Genomic DNA, 21,340 nt, shown 5'->3' on the forward strand with positions numbered 1-21,340 from the left:
ATTAAACGGTGTGTCAAGAAGGAAAATTTCTCCATTTCGTTGTTAAATAATGAGGTTCAACTGTTTATCAGTAACAAATATCCGCAGTGTATTATATAATATATAAGGAAGTTGTCAGTAGCCGTTAACTTGCTGTGATCGCGGAATGTTACCAAACACCAGTCCTTGTGTAATAACAATGGTTCCGAGGTAACGTCGGGCACGTTACGCTTTATTTTGCTCCAAATGTCACAGAAGGAAAATGAAAATGACATCTGGGACTATAAACCTCTTGGCAAGAAAAAGAAGAGGCACGAATCGCCACCTAAAAACACTAAAAGAAAATGCACTTTCAGGAAATCCTCCAAGAAAGACGCATCTTCTCTCTCAATCAAGCCACAAGACAGGAACGCAAAAGCCAAAGCGGCAGAAAGTGAAGTCAGTGCTACAGCTGGAATAACAGACGACTGTAACTTAAGCTTAAATGCACAGGAGCTTAACGCAAAGAGATCTCCCACAAAAGAAACAAATCAAAGTGACAATGCTGCAGCCGAGGGCCCATCCCCTGAAGACTTCTGCCCCATCTGTCAGATGCCATTCTTCATTTTGGTTGTGCAGTCCCAAAGATGGCACGTTGCTGAATGTATTGACACTCCCAGGGATACGTGCACAGGTACAGACGTCCATACTCATCACACATCTTAAAGTTACACTTTACCATCTCAGCTTTTCCTCGATCCCAGTGAATGAATGTTCACAGGTGACGCTGTGATCTGCAGTGAGAATAGACAGCAGCCTGGAGAGGCAGAAAGGAAATGGAAGCAGGTTGGAGACAAAGATAGAGAGGCAAGGCTGAGATGTTTTGGGCATAGTGGGATAGGGATAATTGATATAATGGACAAAGAATTCTGTGCAATGTATCCATTGCCAGGGAAAATGAAAAGTGCAAGATCATAGAGAAGATAAATGGATGTAGTCAAGGAGGACATGCAGAGTAGTGTGACAAAAGGGGAAGCTCGGGATAGGGATGGAGGTTGATCTCCTGTGGCGACTCCCACAAGGAACAGCTGGAAGAAGATATGGCATACAGACATATCTATGATAATTCAAACTTTTGAGAGAAAAAAATTAAATAAGAGGACCAGAAGTCCACAGGATAAACAAGTCTCCTCTAACAAAAGGTCCTTCATTTCCCATAATGCATTGTGATGGTATCCTTCATGCTTGTTGGATGGTAGAAAGGAAGCTTCTACATAGCCTAACAGCTCAGGATTAAGGATTAAAAGAAATGTGCACTGACAGTGTAGCACTGATTCTATGCACTTAGCTCAGTTGTGTTCATCTCAAACAGCAGGCTGATAAGATACCTTTATAGTATATATCATCAGTTTAGTTTAGAGTAGAGTAGCGCAGTTGGTAAAGTGCTAAATATTATCCTCTTGTAACCCTACTCTAACGAGTGCAGGCACTGTTCATTTATCTGTTCATACAGAATGTCCAGATGGTCTTCGGTGCTCCTCCACCATTCCGAACCATTACAAGAAATTCAACCACACACTTCTGGCCCACAGTCGAGCCAGCAGCGGCACAGCCCTCCTCAGTCTGTCCCAACAGGCTGAGACCAGCCTGGATTGTTTTCCAGGGCTGATAAAAAATCAGGGGTCTATTTTAGAGACTTCACAGCAAGGGGCTCTAACTCCTCCTGCATTATCCAGTCCTAGCTCCTCACCTCACCAACGTCACACCGGAACACTTCAGTCAAAACTTACAAATGGCCTTCTGCTCCTGCGTTCTCCTGGACCAGAGGATTTTAAGAAAAAGAAAGGCTGGTCATCATCTACTAAAAGCCAAAACTCTGTCACTGCTTCTCAAGAAAGTAATAAAGGGGATTTATCTATCCCTGTCATGGAAAATGGTGGACAGCAGGATAGTGAAGATTTACACAGAAGTGAGGATTCTTTGGAAAATGATAACATGATATCCTACTCTCCTCTTTCTGAGTTCCCTGCAGAGACTGAAATCAATACTACAGAGTGTAGAAAATCTCTTTTTAATGACAGTGCAATTCAAAATGAGCATGAAGACTCGATGATGCTGTTCAGTGACGGCTTCTCCAGTGAAGATGAGCTCCTCACTGACTTTATAAACAGCAATTCAGAAGCCAGCAATGTGCAAGGAAAGAAACTGCCTTCTACAAACACCCAGCTGGGTGCAGTTTCCTCATTAACACCCACTAATCAGTTAACTGCTGAGAACAGAGCTGCTTCCCCAGGTGGAAAAGAAGCTTCTGAAATCAGTAAGACTAGTATTCAGTCTCCACAGAGTATTGTCTTAGAGCGTCTGAGAGACACTCTTCTGAGCTCAGATAACTCACACTCCCAAAACTCAAACAGCATTATTCAAACAGAGCAACCAGCTTCTCTTCAAGTGCCTTCATCTCAAACTTCCATTGTCCAACGATCTCAAGCCATGCCCCCTCAGAAGGGCCACAGCAAAGCCGGTCAGATCTCCGGTCTCAAACAAACTGACATCGGGGTGTTTTTTGGCCTCAAACCACTGAGGGAGAAGGAGAAAGAAGCAGAGAGTGCACCAAATGACCTCAACGCTTCGTCTACTCCAACGACTGGGAAGAGCTCGGGACAGAGACGGCAAAGAAGAGACCGGCAGAGAAAAAATAAAGCTGACACACCTGCAGATACGCCACAGGCCACAGAAACCATTAACCCATCAGTAGATGGACAGGGAGAAGTCTGGGGGAGGAGTGGGACCACAGGGAGGAGGAGGTGGAGGAACAGAGTCAATGCTGATGGAGAAGTACAGCTGCCCCGTTGCCCTTTCTATAAGAAAATCCCAGGTTAGTAAGCAAATGTACATTTCTTAATTGCTGTGTAAATATAAACATTAATTATTATTTAATTTATAATCTTATGCAAAAAACTTTCCCCAGGCACAAAGTTTGCCATTGATGCCTTTAGATATGGACAGATCGAGGGCATCGCAGCCTACTTCCTTACTCACTTCCACTCAGACCACTATGGAGGCTTGACCAAGACTTCCACTGTTCCCATCTACTGCAACAGAGTAAGTCAATCTGTAGTTTTGATGAAATAATTTACTTAGTTTTGTTTTTATTTGGTACTGGATCACCGAGTGCCAGGGACAGTTCACCCTTAAATCACATTTACATGTTCTCTCACCACCCTGATTGTCCGCAAGGTACCCAGCTATGAAAATATTGGATGTAGAGATGTCTGTCTTCTCATGAATATATCCTTGCTTATGTTGTGCAGGATTTAGATGACACAATCTGTGTTTTGAAATCAGAATCTGATTTATTATATGCATTGATTTGCATAAAACAGTTGCTGTTTTTCTATGATACTAAACAGTCAGGGTGATGGATGTTATCCCTGCTTTGAGTCCACTGTTGAAACTATATCCAACACCATCTCAGCAAAAGGCTGACATTTTGTCCGTTTATGTATTTCTCCTTCAGTGGTGTGGAAGCGATTCACTTATTTGAAAATGATATAACACCACCACCACCACCCCTCTCTGCCGCCAGAAATCCTATTTACTTTCAACTCATTAAAAAGCTTCCTCACTTCCACAGAATTCATAGAGGAAGTACTTGATCCATTTGTTATCTCTCTGCACTGCTTGTACTCACATTAATGGAAAAAGCGGCTTGCGTTTGGCAGCTATGAATACCAAAATTCAAATGGCTCTGATCACAGTTGAGTCAATTAAAATTCGAAGACCTTTGTGGGAGGTTTTTCTTCTTCTTTTGGACACAGTAATACAACATTTGATGTGCAGTAAAATAAGTTTAGCTGGGGCCCAGTTGTTTGCCATCCCCTTTGTTGTTACTGTGAAAAAGCTACATCAGTGAAGGTGTGTTAAATGTAGAGAATTATCTAAATAAACTGAAGTTTGCAGTTAAACAAGTGTAAAATCTTTAGCTCAGACTTTATTGCTTATTTTTGGTTCAAATAGCTACGACTTAACAATATATAATATCAGGTATGATATGAGGTATGAACTTGAAATGATATAAAAGTCAAGAGACTAGAGATGTTGGGAGTTCTTCTATCAAGTGGGTCAGGTTTATCACAGTGGTGTGTGTGTATGTGTTTTCTGGGGATTAGGCTAAAAACAGACTTATAAGTACTTGTTGGGACTCCGTTTGCTAGGCCACAGACTTTGAGCGTGGGCGCCAGGTGGATCACAGCCCAGAAAAGTTTGATCATAATCACAGAGGGTAATTAGAAAGTAGATTGGGGAAAATAAGATTTCAAGGCCAGGGTTTGGGAGGCGGGGGGGTGAATTACTCCGCATATCTGAGATTGTTTGAAACCTGATCATCACTGTAAACTGCAAAGATTTGTTCACTCTCAGCTGTGTCTCCTGATTAGATTACAGGGAACTTGGTGAAGAGCAAACTGAGGGTGGCCGAGCAGTACGTCCACATCCTCCCCATGAATACTGAAGTCACTGTGGAGGGGGTCCGGGTCATCCTCCTAGACGCTAACCAGTGAGTCATCTGTGACATCAGCAGGATCTGTACTGGTGACGCTGTTTTGTGACACATGAGAGCTTCTTTATCACGCTGCTGATTTCATGCTGATCAGATTCAGCTGGTTTATTACCAGAAGGTTGATTTTCTGTCTTTGAGATTTAAATACTGTTTCAGAATTGCAGCTGAGGTTAATGGGCTCTTCACCAGCATGCATTAAAACTTGACCTGGTATTTTCCCATATGATCTTTCTGAAACCCAGAGAAATGGCTCTGAAAACACTGTGGGCAGAGGAGAAGGACACAATGAGTCACTTATAACATATGCACCGCTATTAGCAGACTACAAAAACATGCATTCATGCATTCGGGAGCAGATACAAAAGTTTCTACCGTAGCCACTTTCTTTATATTAAAATTGTCATAAAAGGATAAATTGAGGCACTTTGAAGTATATTCAGACACAACCAAGCTAATAGCCTATTCATTATGTCACTGGGAATACATTCTTTTGAATGTAGAACACATCTTTTACAGTTGTGCTACATAGTTTCTACTTAATGACTCTATTTACTCCTCGTAATATTTCCCTGGAGAGTTAAATGAATTTCTCACAATGAAAACTGGCTAAATTTGATTAAAACCTCTCTTTTGTATCCTTATCTGTTCTTTCAGTTGTCCAGGTGCTGCAATGCTGTTGTTCTTCTTGCCCGATGGACAGACGGTTCTTCACACCGGAGACTTCAGAGCTGACCCCTCAATGGAAACCTACCCTGAGCTACTCAGCTGCAGGATACAGACACTCTATTTGGATACCACGTAAGTACCCCTCAGTTTCATCATTTTCACTTGTTGCTGTAAGTAACAACTCCCGGTAATGACGACCGCTTTCTTTCTCTCTGATTTTGGTAAACTGAGCACAACTCCAGCAGTGAAACTCAGATTTTTCAGTGTGACCTCTTATATCTCTCTAGCTACTGCAGCCCTGAGTACACCTTCCCCAGGCAGCAAGAAGTCATCAACTTTGCAGCCAGCACTGCATTTGAATTGGTGACACTCAACCCACGTACACTTGTGGTGTGCGGGTCGTACTCGGTGGGGAAAGAGAAGGTCTTTTTGGGTATGTGCTTTGCAGGAGAGTCTATGCTCATACTTTCTTTTGATGTTTTTTTTGTTTGTTTGTTTTTGAGCTGTATGGTGCATTTTCTACTCCTTTAAAAATCAGAAAGTCAGTTATAATCGGATATCTCGGCATGAGAGACATGGCTGACCCAAATGTATAAATACAGAAAGAAATATGTTTTCTATCCACCTCTTAGTAACAGTAGTTATACTTAAAATAAATATGAAGATGGGTTTTCTAAATACTGCTTGATTTCATTCTGAGAATACACAAAGCAAAATGGTTTCTAAACCTAATAGTAGAATAGTTTTCCCCTTGTAGTTTTCTGTGTGGCTGACCTGTCCTATTATAAGTTCATCTGATATTTCTTCTATATTGAAATAGGAGCATCGTTGTTTAAAAAATGGAGCCCCTCACAGTGCATTGTCTTCAAGTGGAGGCAAAGTGTTCCCTTGTGATACATGGACGATAGTTTGAAGCACTTTAGTACAATGAAAAACTGAAAAAACAGTGTTTAACTGACAGAAGGGGAAACTGCATGCATTCATTCTTTAATCACAGCTGCTTCAACAAGCGCTGCATGAAGTGGAGACAAAAGCAGACGGCTAGTTTAATTGACTGTAGCACTTTACTCATCCTTTTTGTCCTTCTGTTATTCCACAAAAGCATTTGTACACGTACAGCAAACACTTTACAGGCCAGGGAGTGCCATATTTAGTCAGTCAGTTGTTTTCTGTTTTTTTTTTTTTAATAAAGGCCTGTTGAGTTTGAAGAGTTTGTTTCAGTAATGTTGGCGAAAACTAAAATCCACTGTTTTCCTGCAGTTTTCATTCTCACACAGACCTCGTTCTGCTTCATTTGCAGCACTGGCAGAGGTTCTGGGGTCTCAAGTTTGCCTCTCTAGAGACAAGTACAACACCATGTGCTGTCTGGAGTCGGAGCAAATCAAAGGACGTCTAACCACCGACTGGAAGGCAGCCCAGGTCCACGTGCTGCCCATGATGCAGCTGTCCTTCAGAGTAGGTGCATTTTTCATGACTTGTTTTCCCAAAGTCCCACCATTCTTAATATTTTAAGTTCATATTTATACAACAAAGAGCAGATTTACAATGCACGTTTTAATTATGGCATGTGAGCCATGTTAGCAACACACATTAAGTCCAGATGTGAACACCAGCAGCAACAAAATGGTCAGAAAATCGTCGTCATGTTTTTGTAAAAAACATATCTTTCTTGGAGAACTGGTGTTTAAATATTACCACAGGTAGGTCACAGAGGTGAGAATAGATGTAGCTTTTCATATCTGCTTTATTCTCCTTAATGATCAATGTTCGGAGGAGCTCACATCACGAGGTAAAGAGACACTAAAATACATGTGTGAGATTAAACTACAGCATTATGAGTTTATACAAAGACTGGTGGGAAACAACTTCTTTTTGGTGACTTTTAGAGAAGAAAACAAAGAAGCAAAGTGGTTGCGATAGATAAAGCATTGAGAGAACTTGATAGCGTCTTCATATGACTGGTTTTGCAGAAATTAGCAACACTAATCAAATTATTATATTTATAAATGTTGCTTATTTGAGTTAAAAATACTCGAGCGCAATACACAGTTTATTCATGAAATGATCGGGAATGACGAGAAAATGCACAGATTTCTTCTAGATAAGCTAACACAGTCACGCATATGGTTCTTACTCCACCAGGTCCACGCTGAGGCAGGAAAACCCCCGACAATGCAGCTCTTTTAAGATGTCCTTTTTCCCCCTCCCTTTTTCCCTTCTCTTTCCAGAAACTGCAGGATCACCTGGCACGCTTTTCTCGTCAGTATGATCAGCTGGTGGCCTTCAAACCTACCGGCTGGACCTTCAGTCAGCAGATAGAATCAGTGGAAGACATTCAGCCTCAGAAAAGCGGCAACATCACCATATATGGTACGCACAAAGCCTTTTTTCTTCTTCTAGTTTTTGGAGAGGAAAAAGAAGTGTCATATATAAGAGTATTATCCCACAACAAAATTTGAGTGTTGTTAATATTGTTGTATTTAGCCTACAGCTCCCTCTTTTGGTAAAGCCTGAAACAAGTCTTATAGAATCACAATAGAGCATGGCTTGGTTTCAGACTGCTCTGGCTTGGTGGCAACAGGATACATAACGTCAGTGCCCTGGGGTCGTGGATCTCCTCTGTGGACGACACTTCCTAGTCTAGCATTAAACCCCAGTTCTAAATTTGGGCCATGACTTGATTTTTCAATTGCAGATTTAGCCAGTTTTTCTTCCTAACCCCCGTTTCATGTTCTGAATAGATCCATCAGAAGCATCAGCCATCTGGCTCGTAACCTCCAATCACCAGCTAGAGGCTTCTGGGGTGCACACTCACATATATTTTCTTCCTTCTCAGCAGTTTGTGTGTCACTCAGGCGGAAGCCAATTTGCACTCTCCCTCTCTCTCTCTCTGCCTTGTTTATCTCCTCCTTCTCGCTCTTCCCTGCCATATGCCGCCATTTGCTGCAAATGTTCTCTGCATGTGGAAACGGACTGACTTTATCCATGAATAGGCTTTTTTTTTTTTTCCCCCCCCCTTTTTCTAGCTAGACCTGTTTAAAGCAGAGGAGCACATAAAATTTGTCCAGGGCTAAAATGTGGATAAACACAAGGCATCTGCTTTCTGCATTGGTTCCAAGCTAGGTTTTTATTTTGTGTATTAACTGAAAACTGAATAATTCTGCCTTGTCCCTTAGAGGGGAACAGTCTGAGCCTGTGGACGTCTTCATTGAGCACCTGGTCCGGCTTTTAAAGCTTTGCCCTTTTGCTTGCCTGATGGATTTCCCTGTGTGTTTAACATCTGTCTCCAGTGTTGTTTACTGCAAGCCAGTTTCCCTCTGAATTGACTAAACTCTAAAAATTTCCCAAAGGAGAAGTAAAACTTTCAAATTAGCTAATTGCTTTTTAAAGAGCTGTCGGTTTATGATGATATCAACCCATCTGTTTGTCTGACAGGTATCCCCTATAGTGAACACAGCAGCTTTCTTGAGTTGAAGCGGTTTGTCCAGTGGCTCCAGCCCCTCAAGATCATCCCTACAGTTAACAATGGCAGCTGGGCCAACAGGAAGGCGATGGAGAAGTGTTTCAGTGAGTGGCTCATGGACGTTAAGAATAAACAGTGACTTATTTTCCAGCTGCCTGTCGGTGCTAAAGGAACACCCTAATAGTATGCGATACTTGAAGCATTGTATGGACTGGTTTATTTTAACGCTATTTGTTTGATTAACTTTACATTTAAATTTAGAGGAAGCGGTTGTGATTTTTAGACCTGAATTAGAAAAACTCTAGAAATTGTGTTATATGAACCTGACATGATTCATGTATTAAACTTACAATTGGACCAGGGTCATCCAGACTCTTTTACCATTTCATTCATTTGATATGCTGCAGGTGCTGCTCTGAAACGGTGCAATTTTCTTTTTTTTCTTTTTTTTTTTTTTTTGTACATGATCAAAGTTTTATGCTGAAGAAATAAATATTTTAAAATAACATTGCTACAGTGTTTTTATCTCTTTGCAACAATACCACTTTATAAACTTTTCTCTCTAATTGCTCTATATTTAATAATATTTGATATTTCTATTGCCTTCTTTAAACAATCAGTTTTATTCCCTAATCTACATAAAAGCACCTAGAAGAGCCCATCAAAGCTTTTAGGTTTATAAGATGTATTATGACTCCAAGTATTATATTGATAATAGTTGTTTTGGCTAATTTGCTAACTTTACATGGTCAGTTTGGAAGGTTGCAGTCAACATGTGGATATTCACTGCTGAATCTTATGTTGTGATTCATACTGATGAACCTCTGCAGCCCCTTACAGTGTGTTAGGAGGGAATGCCAGGCGAGTGTAAGCCTTTTTTTTTTTTTTTTTTTTTTTTTTTTTTTTTTTTTTTTTTTTTTTGTAAGATGTCTTCGGTCTTGTCTTTCAGGAGTTTATCTCTGGGTCAGCAGACATACAGTACAGAGATGGTTTTTGATTTCGTTCGTCCTTAAGTTAAACCATCTGTCTTATCATGTGTTAAGGTGTTTCAGGGTGCATGTGTATTTTGAGCATCAGATACCAGAGTAGGAGGAGAGAAAAGGAAAAAAAAAACAATAAAAGCTGAATTCTGCACTTAAGAAATGTGTCCTGTAGATTCCACCATGTGAGAAACACCGTGTAGCACACTGCAGGGTGCAAGTTATTTATACAATTTTAACCTCCTAGGATCTGGCGTCCACACATGTGGACATCACATTTTGGGTTGTCTAGACCAAAATACTAAATTTTGCTCTACAAGGGCCTGATATCCACTTACAAGGACATTATACTGCCACTGTTCCATCAAAATTTATAACTAATATCCTCATACGTGGCTCTCATTTTTGTTAGGAACAGAAATCAGGTAAAAAAAAAACAAATCTGCTGATTCTTTGTTTTTACATTCATTGGGTCCCAATATGCCCAAATATCAGAGAGAAATTAAAAAATGCATGCTGTGGAAGAGTTCGGGTTTTAGGAGGTTAATCTAGGAATTTGGTTTCCACATCACCTCTTTGCATAAAAGCACTCAGAAGAGCTGCTTGGAATATTAATTCACAGCTTTTAAATTTAACCACTTATGTTAGTTTTTGGCAAAAAAAAAATAGATGGATGTCTATATATATATATATATATATATATATATACACATTAGGCATTTCATTCCCTGTCCCTCTTCCCTCTCATTTTATTTTATGTGTTATGCTATGGAAATATCAAATCATACAGTTACATGGCAGTAACACCATTCATTTAGACCGTGTAGACATGGAGATGACCTGCTGAAGTTCAAACTGAGAAGAAAGGTGATTTAAGTAACATTCAAACCTCGAGGCAGATGGGCTACAGCAGCAGAAGACCTCACCAGGGACGTCTCCTGTTAGTTAACAGGAAACTGAAGAAACAGTTTAACCATGCTCACCAAAACTGGACAACCAGAGATTAGAAAAATATTACCTGGTCTGATGAGTCTCAATTTCTGCTGCCACATTCAAACAGTATTTTGCGTAAAAAAATGAAAGAATGAATCGATTCTGAACAAACTGGTTTGCAGCAGTTCAAAGGACCAGGCCTTGCAGATAAAGTCCATTTAATGCTGGACCTTCACCTGGAACGGCGCTGGTTATTTGGCACAATACAAAAAAGATTACAACCAAGTACAAAGTACAGATCCTACAAAGTAAAGTGTGCAAGTGTCCTCAGTTATTTGAATCACTACTACATGTCTCAAAACAGCACAAATAGGTGAAGCAACATGATTCTGTCTACATATTAATGTTCCCCGAGGTGCTGAGGACATCAGCTAATGGTCTCTTCATTGTTCATCTCCTACTTGCTTTGACTTACTATCAAGGAATCCTTGCGTATAAAAAAAAAAAAAAAAAAAAGCCAAACAGAAAAAATTAATGTATGCCAGCATTTTATTAGTGCACTCATGTAATCACTGCATACATACAAAGAATCTCTGTGTCATGGTCCGGGTGTGTGGCTGTAAAGTTCTGCTGAAGGTCTGGACCTCCCTGGTATCCACCCATGGGCAGGGCCTACAGCTTCCCTCACCTGGAGCTGATTGAGGCAATCAGGTTGGAGATTTAAGCTGCTTGCTGACACTGTTTCCTTGACAGTTCCTCAACAACCCCATGTTGGTAACCAGGCCTCACGCTTCATGTCTATGATTCTCAAGTGCTTTAATAACCTTGCAATCTTGTGTTCTAGTTGCTCCTGGGAATTCCATCACACTGAATAACTTATCCTTAAATCTGGTTAACCCGCCTGCTTTCAGAATCATCTCCTTGCCTCACCTGCCCACCCTCCTCCCCTTACACTACCACGGGACCTTCACCGCTCAGGACAGCTGACACACACCACCAAACCCACCCGGACTACACCACCTCTCCTTCAATGTTTCCATCTCCCACCTGCACAGTTTCCATAGCTTCCACCCTCTCCAGAACTCCTCATTGGCTACTGCTTTAACACTGCTCTCCTCTCTTCCAGTGCGTACCTAATCACCAGCCAGCTGCTGTTGCTTTCTTGGACCTGTCCCCTTACTTTATCCCTCTCTCCTAGCCAAGACCCCCACGCCCCATGTGTCAAGCTTTAAGTCAAGTGCCATTGTAAACATCATCCTTGTGCTAGCTAATAAAACTTTGTTAAACCCTTTCCTCTGCCTCCACTTTGGGTTCTCTGCACGTGGGTTTGATTTTGGTACTCGGCTCTCAATCACCAGACTTCAGTGGTTACAAGGTAAACCAGAGATTTATCAGCATGGTGATAGCATTCACATTAGATATCTGGCTTTCCTAAGCCACAGGAATATAATAAAATGGGATTTTAATACTTTAAATGCACACGTGTATATTTTCAAAATATATAACTTTGTCAAAAAGAATTCAGCCGTAACTTTTTAGGTTAAATCTCTTAGCTGGTGCTTCTGGTGATCTTACAATCGAAAACACACAATTGGGTAGGTGATGTTAGGAAAAAGTACTTGACATCGTACTTGAAGACATTCGAATAGGCTCAATATTTACTTTCATCGACATATTTACACCATTTCTTCACAACATGTCATGTACAATTTAATATCTTGCAGACACTGACATCAGTCTGGGAAAAGGCACCGTTAATGCAGCACGAGGAACTATTTTTCTGCCTAATGTCTGCCTTTTGTTTCCTTCTTTGGTAACTTTTGACAGTTTCCTCTTATCTGCAGTTAATTAAACAAGCACTGAAACATACACTGAGTACTTGTCCAAAAGAAGATCACATCTATCTGGTCACAAATATGGTTTATGCAATGTGCAAAATCATTTTCATCCTTCATTTGTTGAGTAAACTGGTGACAGATTTAAAAACAAAACAAAAAACAAAAAAAGCAAGGGAAGGGAAAATACTGTCAGCTATCATAAGTGGTCAGCACAGGTCATAGAAACACATGCTGGCTTGTAGAAGAATGAAATTTCTCATTTCTAATTAGCATTTTGCCAATCAGTGCAGGTGAAGTTTGGCAGGTGCAGCTGCTGGTTTCTAGGTTGACGCAGGAGGGTCACTTTCACCTGAAAGCAGATTTGCTTTTCAGATAGACTGAATGCATGCATGAATTAACACATCTATATCATGGACTCTTATAATCTGTTAGTGCGTTGTCATTTGGTTGATTGCAAGTTATGAGCATACCTCATTCTTGAGTGACTTGCTGATAAACGTGGTGAACTCCTCCACAGTGCTGACCTGCAGGTCATTAACTGCCAGAATCTGGTCGCCTTTGTGGAACAGACACACGGTCTGTGGCTGTCCCGTCCACCCAGACACACTGACACACATACACAAAGAGAGGTTTGAGTTTTCCAAGCACTCTGTAGCTTCTGGCTCTTCTATTTAGCATACCGCAGAAAAAGAAGGTTTTCACAGGACTGTATACAGTCCTTTAAAAATTTAAGTGCAGCTTACTGCTTCCATGGGCATTTCATTTCATTTCATTAGAGGCCAGGTGCTTATAATCGTATGCACTTGATCATCAGCAAGTCTGAGCACGTTATGAAAGCAGCTTTGGCAGTTTTCATGAGCATTTGTGTGTTAACGCAATGCCTCAGTCTTCTAAGGAGTGGATGTCCAAGCAAATTCACTCCAAGAAATGACAAAAAACACAAGATCTACATCTGAGATTCTACAGGTCTCAGTTAGCATGTTAAATGTTGGATGAACAGATGAGACCGCTATTCAGTGGCACGCAAAATATCAGCACAAACATATCAGAGAAAAGCAATTAAACTGACACAAGAAATAGCCTAATAAATTCAAACATGCCACGAATAAACAATATTAAGCCTCGTCAGCTGTAAAAGCGCAAGTAAGGACAAACAGTCCAACTGTGGCCAGCTTTGCCAGTGATACACAGGATTAAACGAAACCTGATCAACAGACCTGAGTAAATATGACACAAATGTCTGAGATTTTTGTGTTTCCATAAATATTAACAAGTTGGAAAGCATTTAGTCAAACATTTGACACTACATTTTCCAGTTAGACCAGGCTTCTCAGTTATCTGACTCAAAGCAGTCCTATGTGAATACATTTTCAGTTTGAGGATTGTTGGATTTCATCCTGATTTTTGATAAACCCACCTGGGCTTCCTATCCACCTCTGTTAGGGTCAGGTAGTTTTTAAGGTCTGCCTGTTTCACCATAATATCCCGCTCTTCTGTTCTGTGGTCAGAGCTTGAAAGAAAGACAAAAGACAACAACATCCACTGTTCTATCAAATCTTTAAAGGTATGACTCAAATCAGTTCAAACTGGGTGATCTTTCATTCTTTAATATCACGTTTATAACTTGATTGTCCATTTACTTCAGTTAGTGTGCACTGCCTTCTGAAATACATGTCTTTCACATCAATCTCTCTGTCAATACTTGAAAGAAAATTAAAAGACAACAAAAGCTTTATTAGGGAGTGTTATATCTTGTATCCGTAAGAGAAGTACATCTAAAGCTAAAGCTAAATCTAACCATCCAGCTACCTTTCCTCACAACTTGAATCGTATTTATATTATTGTACTCATTAATTGTACTAATTTTCCCCAAAAAAACATTATGAAAAATACACAGTTTTAATCAAATTAGTTAACAATAAGTGAAATGAGGGGAAGATCGCAACCTGTGAACAACAAAAGCAAAGGGGAAGCACACAGACTAAATATAGGCCAGGAAGAGAAGGGTAATAAGTAAGACAAAGGCAATAAAAGGTCCCATATTAGAAAAAAAGCATTCAGCATAGACCATGATGTCACTGAAATGGAGACATGGGACATGCATAGACATGAAGACACAAAAGAAAACGATAACAGGCAGGACTCTTACACATAACCTATTTAAATTCTTGGCTAAAACTTCAATGACTTGTTGTTGTTTTGTTTTGAAAGGCTGCTTATCACCAGCTGTCATCGCCTTCTTGTAGAAATCTCCAGAAACCACGCCAACCAGTCTAACATGTCAGCATTCAATTCTGGTTAAGTCAGACTGTGGTAACAACTTTTTTATTTTTATATAACAGACATTGCTATAGTTGGGTTTTAAAATGCTACCATGTCCATGTGTCATGTAAAGCAACTTATCCCTAATACAGGTTAACACCTACTGGCACATTGTGTTTGCTTATTATGAAACTGAATTAAAAAAAAAAAAAACAACTTCCTGTCTAATCTCACCTCTCATTGGAGTCATTTTTTTCAGATGCATCCAATAGTTCAACAGGGGACATGGCACCACGGTCACTAGAGCTGCTGCTTAAATCTGTAGACCAGCGTTTACTGTATAGCATAAGGAAATAAAACACCAGATATTAGTAAATGTGTAGTCTGGCTGCATACACTTTGCATGCATACAACAACAGTCATTGGCACTGTATTGCAAGTCTGGAATGGACAGACATCCACATTTACCCCCATGATAGTGTCTTTTGCAGTTACTCAAAAAAGAGGACCAAATGTGTCATAAATGCAGCATGGACGAGGCAAAACATTCAAAAAGGCGAAATGTAGAAGCAGTGGAGGAGTGGAGTTTTTATGCCACACTGTAGAGAGAGGGAGTACAGAAGCAATCTTTCAGTGTTGCAGCACACCAGTTAGCCACATTGGTGTGAAATGGAAGAATTACTACACAGGTCAGTATCACAGAAATTTTAGTAAGGCAAACAGCAGATAATGGCTAAAAACTGGAATAGGCAAGAAACACCGGTCTGTTGCGCTGGTGATCAGCGTGGGGAGATCAAACTGACTGGTTTAAACTTGCTCTGCACAGGAAAAACAAAATCTAAGACTCCACCTCTGACTGACGCACTTAAAATTGTTAGTTCCTTCTAGCCTCGCTGCACAAAGAACATCATTGTTAAACAGAAAGGCCTGAATGCAAGAAAGAAACAGTTTGTCGTCAGTGCTTTAAATATAGGATGATGATGAAACCTTGTATTGTTTGATGGGATTCCTTTTTATTTATTAAGAAAGACATCATGACGAGTGAGTGATTTGCAGTATAGGAACCCAATCCTCTGCAAAAAGCATAAAATATTTGTAAAGGACAAAATTCAGTTTAATTGAATTCTGTCTGTAGAGTGCAAAATAACAATAAGAGTCACCTCAAGGCGCTTTATACTGTAAGGTAAAGACTGTAAAATAATACAAAGACGTGCCTATAAGCAAGCACTGGGCGACAGTGGGAAGAAAAAACTCCTTTTTAACAGAAAAAATCTGTTGCGATTGCGACCCGAGTTGACCTTTTCACAATGTTTTTATTGTACGCAAGCCAAGAGGCTTTTACATAAGAAGCAAAAGGACTTAAAAAAATTAATTTGTGTAAATAATCTGTAACAGACATCAACAGTAGACAATGCACACAAGTAAGTGTAGTTTAAAAGCGCCTTTGGATTCACGTACAGATAACACAGATTATGTTAAACTGTTTCACCCAATCTGAGAGATATATAATTGATATGTTTAGCTTATATATAGGCCTTTTTCAGTTGTGCCATAACACACATTCACAGCCTAACTGTAAATGAATCAGTAAAGATGTTCAGTCCAAGTGTAGAGGCAGAGTGCGAGTTGAGACACAACTTCTTTCCCAAGATAAGAAGATATGTTTCATGTTGTCAAGCACATTTGTTGCTAAACTGGCTCTGAAACTCTGCCTTTTATAAATTCTTGCCTCTTCCTGGAGTGTAAACAGTTCCGTGCGCTAAAAATAAGTCTGGTTGTTGTCAAGGTGTTTGTGCCCATGGCACCACAGTTACCCGTGATTATTATTTTTGTAGGGTGCTCACAACACATGTCACGAACGGCTCCAGGGCACTGATATAGAAGACTGAAGTAAAGCCAAACAGAGATAGGACCACTAACTGCGTGAGAGCTACCTGTTGTTGTCATCATCTGGCTCCTCAGCAAACGGTGGCAGCGGGGACACCTGTGTCTTCATTTTGTCAAAGGTCTGAATGACGGTCCTCATCAGCGTGCTTTTGTTAACGTCCTCAACTTCATGGTCCCTAGAGGCATTTGGTACAGTTACCTTTTCAGCAACCATAAGCAGTTACCTATCATTATTATTGTCATTATCTTAAAAAATTCTGTATGCTTACTCTGGCTGAGCTGATTCTTCAATATATTTGAAGCCACTCATTGTTTCATATCTAAATGAGAACAAACATTATGACAAGTTTTAAAGAAGTCTGTATGACAATGGAAACATTAATTAATACTTACAATGCTTCCACACTGTTGCGTTGTTTCCCACTTGTTGGTCCATCTTTATTCACATTCTGTGCATAATTAAAAAAAGAAAAAAGAAATTGGTTTTACTAAAAGTCTTAGTCACTGTACTTTTGATCAAAGATGTGATTCATCATTTGTCACATATGCTATGAAACTGTTTATCTTTAGGTTTTGTGCTGCTTTTTTTTTTCAAACCTGGACTTTGGAAAACTCTAACATGAACATATTCTATTTGTCATTTTATAGAGAAAACACATGATTGATCAGGCCAAAGAATTAGCAATGAAAATAATTTTTAATCCCAGTTGTACTTTTTGTGGTCTTGGAATTACATAGATTGGTTCCTCAGGCTCAGATGCGCGTCTTTTAGGATCCGCTTGCTCCTGTTGAGTAAGATGCAAAGCAATAATGCATACAGTCAAGTCTAATTCTCAAATGGAGAGAGGTAATTTTGTTTACTATCTACGAAAAGTCAAGTGAAGATGTTGCACCTCGGGTTTTTCAGTGACATTCTCCAAAGTGTTTGAGGACGGATCGGACATTGACCGGAATTTTAGGAATCCCTGACAAGTAAAATCACACACGCACACATTCAAACATTTGCATTGTCCTGATAAGACAAACCCCATAAAAAATATTTTATACAATTGAGAAGCGTGGATTGGAAGAACAAAGATAATTGCAGAAAGAAAAATAAAATTAGGATATAATTTAGCGTTTGGATGCTTTCTGGTTGAGAAAGCATGAGCCAAATTAACACAGAGCTTTTGGTGACTAACCTTTTCAGCCTCTGCGAAAGAATTCGTCTTTCTGATGCGTGGTTTTGAAATTACCTGTAAAAAAGAGATTTTTGTTGTTGTTATTTTTGTCATAGAAGGAGGCACTGTATATTTATATCAAGGTTATCCGCTTCCTTTTCTAGAGATCAAACATAGAAGTAGTATAGCTTGTTTATCTCAACACAAAGACTGGAAACAAAGGAGTTTGCAGGGGATTAACTTGTTGAACGTACAGCTTATTATCTTTCTGTAAACCCGAAATACTCTGACAGATAATAAAAACGTGACTTTTTATTTTTTATACAGATTTCGAATAAGATATACGTCGGATAGCTGCTGGTAGCTGGATTTTGTTAGCTGGCAAGCTGTTTACAGTCTTAACTAAGCTGAGGTAACCAGCTACTGACTCCATGTGAAGTGAATGTATATTTTATTAAATGTCAAAGCTTTCCTCAGATGCTGTGCATGTGTTGAGTAGATGTCGCCAAGTAGATTTTGAGTATTTACCTCAATCGTTGCCTGCTTATAAGGGAACTCCTGTAGGAGCAGGATGGTCCAAGTCAGTGACAAAAGAAGCAAACACTGCATATAATTAAATTGTATTTATTATTTTTATGAAAAAAAAAAGGTTAAATGTACCCCTGAAGAGGAGAGTTGATGAGGTCGGCTTTTCATTGCATCAAACAGGTCAGAGAACCAGCCATCCACATCGTCGCTGGAAGAATAAAGGATACCAATGAAGGTCTTTTTAGGCTCCACAAATGACAACTACTGGGTTTAATTTAAAATTCAATACCAAAACTAAACGCAGAGTGGAAATAATAACAATTTAGTAAAAAGAGGCAATTTAGTTTGAGCAAAGCCGTCACCAGATGATAAATGTTACTAAACCAGAAAGCAGCATTATGGTGTCTTTTTGATTGTTCAAACCTCCTAAAATAGTAATAGGGTGTGAAGGGCAGGGGGGAGGTGAGAACGTGTAATTGAAAGCCTGTTGTCTTGGTTTTGCCATTGCTGACTTTCAAATTAATGCAGTTTACTCTTACAGGAACATATTATGAAAGTTGCAGGAACCCCCCCCCCCCCCCCCTCAAAGAAAACAATATAAACCAATCTCTTTTGAAAAAGTTACACCCATTAAAGTTGGCTGCTTTTATCCACACTTCAGATGAGTCAGACATTGTCATAACAAAATGACTGTAGTTTATTTTGAAAAGAGTCCATACACACAACAGCAGTCAGTACTTGGGCACAACAGACAAAAGAAACAGAAAAACGCCACATGACAATCTGCACTGCGGTTTGCCTGGAACTTTTACAGGACAGTGTAATAAAATGCATGCCAGCTTTATGTAGCCTATAAAGCCCTGCTGACTGACCTGTTCTCCCCGACAAGGAAGTAGTCCCGTTCCGTAGCCTTGATGAAGAGCACACAGGAAGGGGAACATTTAAAGCTTTTCTGGATCCAGTTCCATTTTGGATGATGCTGCGGACTCACATGCAACACTGAGACCCTGATGGGGGATTGAAAAAAGTTAAACCCTCAAAAGCAGAGCTGCCCTATTTGCATCGTGCCACTTCAAATTCTAACATGTATGTACATGAAATTGTATTTTTAGATTTGGTATTTTAAAAGTTCAACACACATTTGTGTTGGTGAAAGAATATGCTGGAAAACAAAGGAGAGATGCTGGTTTACATTCTCAAAGACCTTAATGGCTTAAGGTGAGCTTTTAAAGTGTTATGCAAGAACTTACTGTGACAAGTCTATTTCTCCAGCTGCCTTGTCCTTTTCCTCTCTTCTGAAGTACTTGAGCTGATATTCTGTGTCACTGAGCTTGAACAGGATAAAGAAACGTTTCTTCCATGCTTTCTGCAAAAAAAAAAGGTTAAACAATGTTTTGTACTTTTCACAAAGAACTGCAAATATAAGTACAATTACTGGATCACTGAGTGGGTTATATTACCTCTGTTGTCATCAGTTTTGGAGGAGGAGACTTATGCAGGTATCCAGCTCTTACTTCTGTCACTGCTTTGGGAGGTCCATAGAACAAACTGCCTCTAACTGAGGGCAACAAAAAGGCTGTTTAGTAGTTTTTTGCTTAAAGGTGACCTTAAAGATTCGCCTTATTAACAAAAATCTGTATTTCCAGTTCTATGTTTGTATGTTCTTACATATTTTGCTGAATACCAGCAAAATATGTAAGAACTGAAAAGTTTTAATTCCTGCAAGTTGACGAAATCAGCTGTTAATAAACGTGTCAGATTTGTACATTAGATTCTGTCTTTGTCAGATTATCCTTCTGTGCTCATCTGCAAAAACAGGTTTTCTAATACACCGTAAGCGCTGAAAAACACCAGGAAATACCAGCACCAAAAACAAAAACCACCCATCAAGTTTCCCAGATCTCATACAATACCTGGCTTCATTTTTACACCAAACCTTTGAAAAGATGAAGATGATAACATGAGAATGTATCACTCTCTGAAACTCAACCTTTCAAAAAAAAATTAAAAAACTATCCTTATTATGCCCATTCCTCTATAAATGCACTACATAAAGGCAAAATCTATTCAAACACAAAGCTTATGTCAAGAAAAACGTCGTTGAATTTAAACACTGAGGAAAAAAATGCCCATGTGCAAGCACACGAGGGAGGAAAGTGAGTCGTTTACAATCAGCGAATTCAAAGTATGAACTCATAAAGAGCATTAACCTATCTCACTAACTTGCTGTTGAATGGACTTTAAACTATACAAAGACAGAAAAACTACTAATTGCAACACAAGTACAGCATAAGTATTCTTACCTGTGGAACAGCTGTTCACCTCGCACTCTCTCTGGCAAGCTGCGCAACTGCTTAAGAAGCCAGGTTGTTTTTTTTATCTCTTACAGTGACCGGAAAAATCTAATATGAACTGGAATTTCTGGTTACTGGAGTGACAACTTCAAGTGCACCTTCTCGGAAGAGGCGATTCCAAGAAGATATGCTCAAAGCATTACAGCTATTGCCAGTCTTGGCAGTGGCAAGCGGCAGAAATGAGCTTCCTCCGAAGGGTGGCTGGCTTCTCCCTTGGAGATAGGGTGAGAAGTTCGGCCATCCGGGAGGGGCTCAGAGTAGCCCTGCTATGTGGCTGATGCTCCACATCGAAAGGAGCCAGCTGAGGTGGTTCGGGCATCTGACAAGGATGCCTCCTGGGCGCCTCCTGGGTGAGGTGTTCCGGGCATGTCCCACCGGGAGGAGTCCCCGGGGCAGACCCAGGACACGCAGGAGAGATTATATCTCTCGGCTGGCCTGGGAACGCCTTGGGGTTCCCCCGGATAAGCTGGAGGAGGTGGCTGGGGAGAGGGAGGTCTGGGCCTCTCTGCTTAGGCTGCTGCCCCCGCGACCCGGCCTGGAATAAAGCGGATGAAGATGGATGGATGGATGGCATTACAGCTATCTAAACAATGAGAGCTGCTGATTTTTCATATATGTTCAGCTCAGCATTTCAGATGTAAATGGTCTTTTTTTTCTATTTTGCCAATACCCACAAATCTTTTTTTCCCAGTGAATCCAGTTATCTTAAACATGATGCAAAATGCATAAAAGCCCTAACAGGTCACATTGATT

The 21,340-nt window shown here is 40.0% G+C and overlaps 2 protein-coding genes across 3 annotated transcripts; one reads left to right on the forward strand and one right to left on the reverse strand.

Annotated features, from left to right (window-relative positions):
- The first annotated feature begins 15 nt into the window (after positions 1-15).
- dclre1a (DNA cross-link repair 1A (PSO2 homolog, S. cerevisiae)) lies at positions 16-9,151 on the forward strand. Its single transcript, XM_040039019.1, has 9 exons — positions 16-652; positions 1,472-2,833; positions 2,927-3,060; positions 4,395-4,513; positions 5,171-5,314; positions 5,470-5,615; positions 6,483-6,637; positions 7,411-7,552; positions 8,618-9,151. The coding sequence occupies exons 1-9, from the start codon at positions 226-228 to the stop codon at positions 8,782-8,784; spliced, it is 2,796 nt and encodes a 931-aa protein (XP_039894953.1). The 5' UTR covers positions 16-225; the 3' UTR covers positions 8,785-9,151.
- Positions 9,152-11,089: 1,938 nt separating this feature from the next.
- Positions 11,090-20,646, reverse strand: LOC120738136 (pleckstrin homology domain-containing family S member 1-like). Of its 2 annotated transcripts, none has more exons than XM_040039216.1 (17): positions 20,537-20,646; positions 20,147-20,169; positions 19,694-19,791; positions 19,484-19,599; positions 19,106-19,240; positions 18,366-18,441; positions 18,234-18,263; positions 17,727-17,780; positions 17,439-17,510; positions 17,280-17,330; positions 16,939-16,994; positions 16,815-16,865; positions 16,593-16,721; positions 14,893-14,994; positions 13,814-13,906; positions 12,867-13,002; positions 11,090-12,745 (listed from the first exon to the last, which is right to left on the reverse strand). In XM_040039216.1, the coding sequence occupies exons 2-17, from the start codon at positions 20,154-20,156 to the stop codon at positions 12,659-12,661; spliced, it is 1,296 nt and encodes a 431-aa protein (XP_039895150.1). In that variant the 5' UTR covers positions 20,157-20,169; positions 20,537-20,646; the 3' UTR covers positions 11,090-12,658. The 2 variants fall into 2 exon arrangements, with proteins under 2 accessions (XP_039895150.1, XP_039895149.1); XM_040039215.1 differs by having other exon boundaries at positions 17,259-17,330.
- Positions 20,647-21,340: the final 694 nt, after the last annotated feature.

This window comes from Simochromis diagramma, unplaced genomic scaffold, assembly GCF_900408965.1.
Source record: "Simochromis diagramma unplaced genomic scaffold, fSimDia1.1 OVJJ01000402.1, whole genome shotgun sequence".
Taxonomy (NCBI): Eukaryota; Metazoa; Chordata; class Actinopteri; order Cichliformes; family Cichlidae; genus Simochromis; species Simochromis diagramma.

Bases quoted from the DNA above. Each gene is read 5' to 3' on its own strand.
- LOC120738136 (XM_040039215.1), bottom strand. The intron at 18,442-19,105 runs GTCAGTCAGCAG...TTATTCTTCCAG, and splicing joins TTCCTTGTCGGGGAGAACAG to CGACGATGTGGATGGCTGGT. The intron at 13,907-14,892 runs GTGAGATTAGAC...CTTTCTTTCAAG, and splicing joins AAAAATGACTCCAATGAGAG to CTCTGACCACAGAACAGAAG.
- dclre1a (XM_040039019.1), top strand. From the start codon at position 226: ATGTCACAGAAGGAAAATGAAAATGACATCTGGGACTATAAACCTCTT. The intron at 653-1,471 runs GTACAGACGTCC...CTGTTCATACAG, and splicing joins TCCCAGGGATACGTGCACAG to AATGTCCAGATGGTCTTCGG. The intron at 7,553-8,617 runs GTACGCACAAAG...TTTGTCTGACAG, and splicing joins CGGCAACATCACCATATATG to GTATCCCCTATAGTGAACAC.